General features: G+C 56.0%; 1 protein-coding gene across 1 annotated transcript; it reads right to left on the minus strand.

Moving 5' to 3' along the window:
• Nucleotides 1-288: 288 nt before the first annotated feature.
• On the minus strand, nucleotides 289-4,121 carry POLR2J (RNA polymerase II subunit J). The gene is made up of 4 exons (XM_001504471.7): nucleotides 3,916-4,121; nucleotides 2,504-2,593; nucleotides 1,311-1,485; nucleotides 289-514 (listed from the first exon to the last, which is right to left on the minus strand). Exons 1-4 carry the CDS (start codon nucleotides 3,966-3,968, stop codon nucleotides 479-481), a joined length of 354 nt encoding a protein of 117 aa, XP_001504521.1. The 5' UTR covers nucleotides 3,969-4,121; the 3' UTR covers nucleotides 289-478.
• Between the last annotated feature and the right edge of the window lie 2,774 nt (nucleotides 4,122-6,895).

A 6,895-nucleotide genomic window follows, 5' to 3' on the forward strand; every position in this document is an offset into this window, starting at 1 on the left:
CTCCTCCTACTTTGAGTGACAGGCAGAGCTGGCAGCTGAGGCTTCCAGAGCAGAGACTCACGGAAGTCCACAGGTTTTCCGTCCCCTTCTGCTCAAGACCACCTCCTCCCGGGTTCCCAGTTGTCCAGAATGAGCTTGTTCCTACCACCCTCTGACAGAAACCTGAGCCTTTGGGCCAATTCACTCTGAAATGTGGCCGCAGAGTGGCTTTGCAACAGGTCATCTACCTCCACCGAGACTGACAATCCATTTGCTGTGAAGTCCCCCCTGCTTCAGGCCTCATCCGGGTCTTTTCCCTGCCACACTTTATTAGGAAGATAAAACAATCTATGTACAGGACACGTGGGTGTCGGGGGTGAGGGGCTCACTGGGGTAGCTACAAGGAGGCCCACAGCTGGGAGGAGCTGCTCTCCACCTGGCGCCTGGAGAAGGCCCAGTGCAGGATAGGAACTGGCCAAGCGAGACTCCTTCCAGCCCACTATTCGATCCCTTCTTGCTTGTCTTTGATGGCCACCTGGGGGAGGAAGAAGACAGCACACTTAGCTGGAACGACCAGGGTGAGGGCATGGGGAACGCAAGCCCAGCATCCCCGACGGAGGTCCGACAGGAATTCTGGCCCTGCTCCAGAACGCGGCCATGAACTGAACAGAGGCTGCAAACCGGGCCTGAGCAGCTCCAGGGAGCAGGGAGGCCGAGCCCCAGGGACCCTCTGAGCCAGCCCTGCCCAACCCATTATTTGTGTGCAGCACATGTCCTGCTGCCTGGCGGGAGGCAGTGGGGCAGAGGTGCCTCCTGGTGAGCATCTGACTTAGATGTAGAAATCTGACGGGATGGATCTTTCCCTCTAAATCCAGTCTAGACTTTGAGGTCCCTGCAGGAACAGGTGTGACCATACCATTTGGCCCTTCCTGGAGCCCCACCCTAGGATGAGCTGCCCCCTAGCCAGACAAATGCCCTAGAAGCACCCAGGCCTTACAAACCACAGAGCAGCCAGCACCACAGACAAGAGACTTGGAGGAGCATCCCCATGGGGCACTGCACCCCTTGCTCCCACAGGGACCACAAAGAGCTCACAAGCAGACCCTGGAGCGCTAGGTAAGGTCCCACCCATGGGTGCAGACAGCAGGCCCCGGGGCTGAACTCCATAACCCCTTAGTCTGTGCTGCCTGAAGACTGTGGTGGAGATCCCTGCTCTGTCATCACCTCTGTACACCCCCAAATGAATCAGGAAACCACCCAGGGGTCATCCTAGGCATGAGCGTGAGAACACTGCGGCTCTGGCCATAGAGCCTGCGCATCTGGTTCCTCACCCGGAATCGCTCCTCCAGCAGGGAGAGCTCGCTGATGAGGTCTGTGATGGCATTGGTGAAGGCCTCCTGGGGGCTGTAGTCTGGTGTGGTCTGCACGCGGATGATTATCTTGTGCTCCAAGGGGTGGGGGACTTTGTAGCCAGCAAACAGCACCTGTGGGTCCTTCAGCAGCTGTCTGAGACACAGGGATGGGCAGTGGGAAGGAGGCTGAGCCCAGTGTCCCTGGGGCTTACCAGGCCTTCTAACCAAGGGAGCTTCTTGGTGGGTTGAGGCCTGTAAGCAAGTGCACTGGGGCCAACGCCCCCAAAAACATCTTCCTAGGCAGTAAAACTCCAGTCAGTATTCAGTAAACTAGAACACAAATGCCCCATCCCAGCCCCCAGAGAGCATCTGGCACAGCAAGGAGAGGCAGCAGGGGAGAAGGCCCGGCTCCCAGCAGTTAGTGAAATGGAAGTGGAAGTCCTTTGGGCAACATGGGCTGGCAGCTGCCGTCCACACACGTGGGGACCGTTCTGCAAGGCTGTGGGACGTGAAGTGCACATTGTGTGCTGTGCCCTGGGCAAGCACAGCTGTTCTCCAGAGCAGCTCAGTCAAGTGTGAGCACCAAGAGGCAGCGCCCCAGCACAAGTGGGGACACTGGGCTCACATAGGAGTGGAGCAGCGGGGCCCCAGAAGAGCCCAGGTGCACCACTGGTTTGGCTGAGGGCGGGAGGCATCCGAACAGAAGACGGGCAACCCTGCTCCCTACCTATACCAGGAGACCGGGCAGCTCCTGCTCACGGCCTCGGCACGCAGACCGGGGCGAGCCAGGCCTCACTGATGGCATTTTCAGCAGAACGACAAGTCTCCGGGCCAGAGCGGCACTCACGTCATGACCACCACCCTGGCCAGGACTTCACAGGTGTAAATAAATACTCACCAACCAATGTCAGGTACCCACCAGGGGCACCAGATGACCACAGAGCCCTCTCCCACCTCCTACTCTACTCAGTTCCAATCTCTGCCACACACATGGGGAACGCCAGGTGTCACCGGGGTCATGTCACAAACGGGCTGGTGGGTGGGAGCTAACCCTGACTGCTTCTCCACGCTCATTAGCACAAAAACACAGTCAAGAAAATCTTCTGGAACTTGCGCTTTGCCTCAGAAAGCCCCACAAAACGCAGCCCGGGAACCTTGGACCTGGAACTTACGATTTAATGATGTTTCCCAGGGTGTGGTCTTCTTTGTTGATGGTGAACAGACAGGCATTGGGCACCTTGGTGTCCTTGTTAATGGTGATCCTAGGAAGAGGAGAGGCAACAGATGGGGGGCAGGGGCTCCCCTCCTCCCCTGAGTCTAAACCCTGCCGTTCACGGCAGGCTCAAGTCCCACGTCCTCCTGGAAGCCTCTCCCAATCTCTTCATCCCATAAAGACCCCTGACTCAGAGCGGCAGGGTGTCTCCATCCTGACCCCAGCCACACCCTCATCCTGGGGGACCCTTGCCCACTCTGGATGGCTCCTTTTTCCTGAAGCAAACTTTCTCAACCTTGGCACCACTGACATTTTAGGCCAGATAGTTCTTCTTTGTAGGGGCTGTCTTGTACGTTGTAGGATATTAGCAGCACTCCTGGCCCTACCCACTAGATGCCAGTAGCACCCCCCCACCCATGACAACCAAAAATGTTTGCAGGCATTGCCAAAAGCCCCCTAGGGGCAAAATGGTCCCCAGTTGAGAACCGCTGCTCTCAGGGAGACTGAAATGGCTGGCAAGGGCTAGACCACAGAGCCCTGCAGGCCAGGCTGTTCAGAGAAGGAAAGCCCAACCTTTAAGAGGGTCTTCCACATGCTGAGCCCTGGACTAAGCGCGTGATATAAACTACCTCATTTAATCTCCCCTTAGAGAAAACCCTGTGGTTCAATGCAGTAATAAGCCCATTTTCCAGATGAGGAAAGTGGGCCTCAGGCAGACTGAGTCACTTGCCCAAAGACACAGAGTCCTTAAGCGGGAGATCCAGGAGCCAAGCCCAGGCTGTCCGACCCCGAGACTACACTCTCCTTCACCCCGCAGGCAGTGAGGGGTCACTGAAGGTTCTACGCAAGAGAATGAAGATCGGATACGAGTCTAGGAACCGCCACCCTGGCTGCAGCACGGAGGACAAAGGCGGCGGGCAGGGAGACGAGCGAGGAGGCTGCCAGATTCCAGAGCAAAAAGACTTTGGAGCCAGTCTGGGTTCGAATGCAGACCCGCCACTTCCCGTGTGCCCAGGGGAGTTACTTAACCTCTCTGAGCCTCAGTGTCCTCATCTGCAAAATGGGGAGACTCACCACCATCTCGCAGGGCTGTGCTTGGTAATTTTTTTATATGCAAGAAATTGTGACTTTAATCTTGTTAGTGCTGGATACTTTTATATTCCTATAAATATTCGTGAGGTTCATTTTGGGATGTGGTTAAATTACAGTTTTGTTCTTGCTGTCATCTTACGTTTGGCAGACTCGGCCGAGCCGACGCTCAAGCCAAAGCTGTTTCATTCCCCCCCGGCAGGGGACCGGCAGGAGAAGCCCCCAAATCTGCGACCGGCCCTCGGCCCGACCCTCCCCGCCCCGGCCCGCTCCACCACTTACTTCTTCTCGCCCTCGAAGAGCAGGAACGACTCAAAGGCGGGAGGGGCGTTCATCGTAGCTCCGCAACCACCTCCAAAGTAGCAGCTGCCGCCACCGCGCCCTCCAAAGCCCTAAAACACAACCTCTTCCGGGTTAGCGGCTGCTTCCGGGTTACGCCGGCGGTGCCAAACCCGCGTGAGGACCGGCTCACTGCCCTCTATCGGACTGGAGGATCTTGCGCAGGCGCGGGAAACGCCCGAGGGAGGGACCGGGGTAGGGGGGGGCTGGTGGCTCTGCGCATGCGTGAGTCCGGAAGTTCCTCTCGGGGGTTCGCATCTGGGCGCGCTTTGGCGCATGCTCGGAGCGCTGAAGGATGCTCTGTTCGTCCTGAGACATGCTCGTCCAGGCTAAGCCTGAACCATGAGCTGTGCCTCTCTCTGCTCCCCAGGACCCTTGATCCCTCTTTGGAAGTGTGCCCTGGAATACGTAGCAAGAGGCCCCTGAATGGAGAACGGAGCCATGAGGGAGTAGGCAGGTGTGGCCGGCGGGGGGGGGGGGGGGGTGGGTGGGCCGGCCAGACAGTTGTGGATGGATAAGCCCCCTGCCCAGGCAGACTGCTACAAGACCCCCGGCTGGCTTGTCACTGGCTTGCCAAGTGGGCTTGTGGCCTACTGAGCTTCTTGTTAGGAGGACAGTTGGGTGAGGAGGCAGGTGTACACAGGTGTGAGAGAGGCACTGCGAGGGATAAGTGTATCAGTCCCTGTTTTGATTTGTTGCTATTTTGCAGGCTATAGCTTAGTATAAGGCCCTACCTGAGCTCTGTGAAGCAACAGGGGCTGGGGTCTCAGATTAGCGACTGGAGCCCTAACAGCTTTCCAGCTGTTCCTCTAGGGCTGGGCAGCAGCCGAGGAGCCCCCAAGGAAATTTGGAGCTTCCACCACCACTTCCTGGCAAAGGCCATTTCCTACTTGAGCCTCGGGCGCTGGGGAGAGGCAATGTCATTTGCTGGAGGCCCACACAGAACCCTGACTCTCCAGCCCAAGTGGGTGGGGGTCTCTAACTGATAAGGAATAGGAGGCAGGGAGGGTAAAGATGCCCCGAGGTTGTAACCCCCACCCTTCTGGGTCATCCTGGAAAAGCTTGGGCCAAAGATTGCCAGGATTACTGTGGCCTGGAGGTGATGAGGCTGGTCACCCTTAACTGGGCTAGGGACAGAGTGGGAAGAGGATTCTTACCCAGCAGGGGCTTCACTCACTCGCCCTTTGATTCCCAGACCAACATGAAAGCCTGGGCTCAGAAGTTGTCAGCCCTCCAAAGAATCTTCAGCAGCTCAATGCCGATGTGCCCAAAGGGGAGGTCAAGGGACCATTCTCATCTCCTAAGAGAGATAGACCTGCCTGGCACTGCTGTGAAAGGGGCTGCTAGAATGTGGGTGTCAAGAACCATTATCCAACCTTGGAAATAAGGTGAAGGGGGAGAGTGTGGCATAATCTATCAATGTCACACTGGAGCATTGTTGAACAGGCCTGGCCAAGGGTTATTTCATTAACTGGGGCAGAGATCGTAAAATGTGAGGGCTTGTGGACCAAACCAAGCCCGCCACCTGTTTTCTTGTTTGTTTGTTTGTTTGTTTGTTTTGAGGAAGATTAGCCCTGAGCTAACATCTGCTGCCAATCCTCCTCTTTTTGCTGAGGAAGACTGGCCCTGAGCTCACATCCGTGCCCATCTTCCTCTGCTTTATATGTGGGACGCCTGCCACAGCATGGCTTGCCAAATGGTGCCATGTCCACACCTGGGATCAAACTGGCGAACCCCAGGCCACCAAAGCGGAATGTGCGAATTTAACTGCTGTGCCACCGGGCCAGCCCCCAAGCCACCTGCTTTGTAAATAAAGTTTTATTGGACTCAGCCACATCCATTTGTTTACTCATCGTCTGTGGCTGCTTTTGTGCTACAATAGTAATTTTGACCAAAACTTGCACGCCTGGGCCTTTGCAGAAAAAGCTTGCTAATCCCTAATCTCGGGGAATGGACCGTGTTTAATTTGATGTATATTATTCCATTAGAGCCCAGACACTGAAGTTACCTATTAACCTGTAGGTTTCTATCTCATAGAGAAGAAAACTCCATTTCCAGTTTTGTATCTAGTATCACAACCTTCTTCTAGCATTCTTTTCTCAGAATGCTTACAAATACCCAGCTTCTCAAAATGCTCTGCACACCAGCTTTGCCAAACACTCGTTTCCTCCTTAAAGGGTAATAAATCTCTGACACGTGTTCATTCCATATTTGTATAAGTCATTTTTTTATATATCTGAAAATTGTACTTTGAGAGTAATTTCCCAAGAGGAGGTTGGTGGGAACTGGCCCAGATTTCCCACGGGACAGGCCTGGAGGATGAAAGACGCATGTACCATGTGAGCCGGGCCCACCCAGGGCTGCCCAGGGTGCCTGTCCTGTGTCGAACACCAGCCCCCTGGTCTGCAAGCCTGTCTGAGGGTCCACTCAGACCCTCAGACCTCTGGGGTACCTGCCCCAGGCCCCAGGTGAGTAGCAGGCTTGGCAATCCAGGGGGGTAGGTGGGGGGTGTAGGATCTCTGGGCAGGTGTGACCTTCACAGCCTCCTGTGCTGTGGGCAGGCAGGAGTCTTTTCTGTCCCTCTCCTTTTCCAGGTGGCTTTCAAAAAGAATGTGGCACCCTGAGCTGTAGGAGCCTGAGAGGAGAAGCTGGGGTGAGGGGTCCATGAGCGTGGGGGCAGTGCCAGGCACTTATTCATTTTAACCCCACTTCTGGCCGCAGTGGCCACGCCCACACCAGGATCCGCTGCAGGAGAGGGTGGTGGCTGTTGTCGGGTGGCTGGCCGTGTGCGTCGTCACAATCCAGACTTGGACTTGTCGCCGCCCCAGTCAGAGCTCACCTCTCTTTCCCTTCACTTTCTGCGCCAGGGCTCAGCCACCCCTGGACCCAAGCCTGGGCTACAGGGGGAGGGGCCTAGCTCTGC

This window comes from Equus caballus, chromosome 13 (genome assembly GCF_041296265.1).
Source record: "Equus caballus isolate H_3958 breed thoroughbred chromosome 13, TB-T2T, whole genome shotgun sequence".
In the NCBI taxonomy this organism is placed as follows: Eukaryota; Metazoa; Chordata; class Mammalia; order Perissodactyla; family Equidae; genus Equus; species Equus caballus.

Excerpts from the sequence above, each read along its gene's own strand:
- POLR2J (XM_001504471.7), bottom strand. The coding sequence starts at position 3,968 with ATGAACGCCCCTCCCGCCTTTGAGTCGTTCCTGCTCTTCGAGGGCGAG. Across the intron at positions 2,594-3,915 it reads CTCTTCGAGGGCGAGAAGAA|GATCACCATTAACAAGGACA; the intron begins GTAAGTGGTGGA and ends TCCTCTTCCTAG. Across the intron at positions 1,486-2,503 it reads CTGGGAAACATCATTAAATC|ACAGCTGCTGAAGGACCCAC; the intron begins GTAAGTTCCAGG and ends CCTGTGTCTCAG.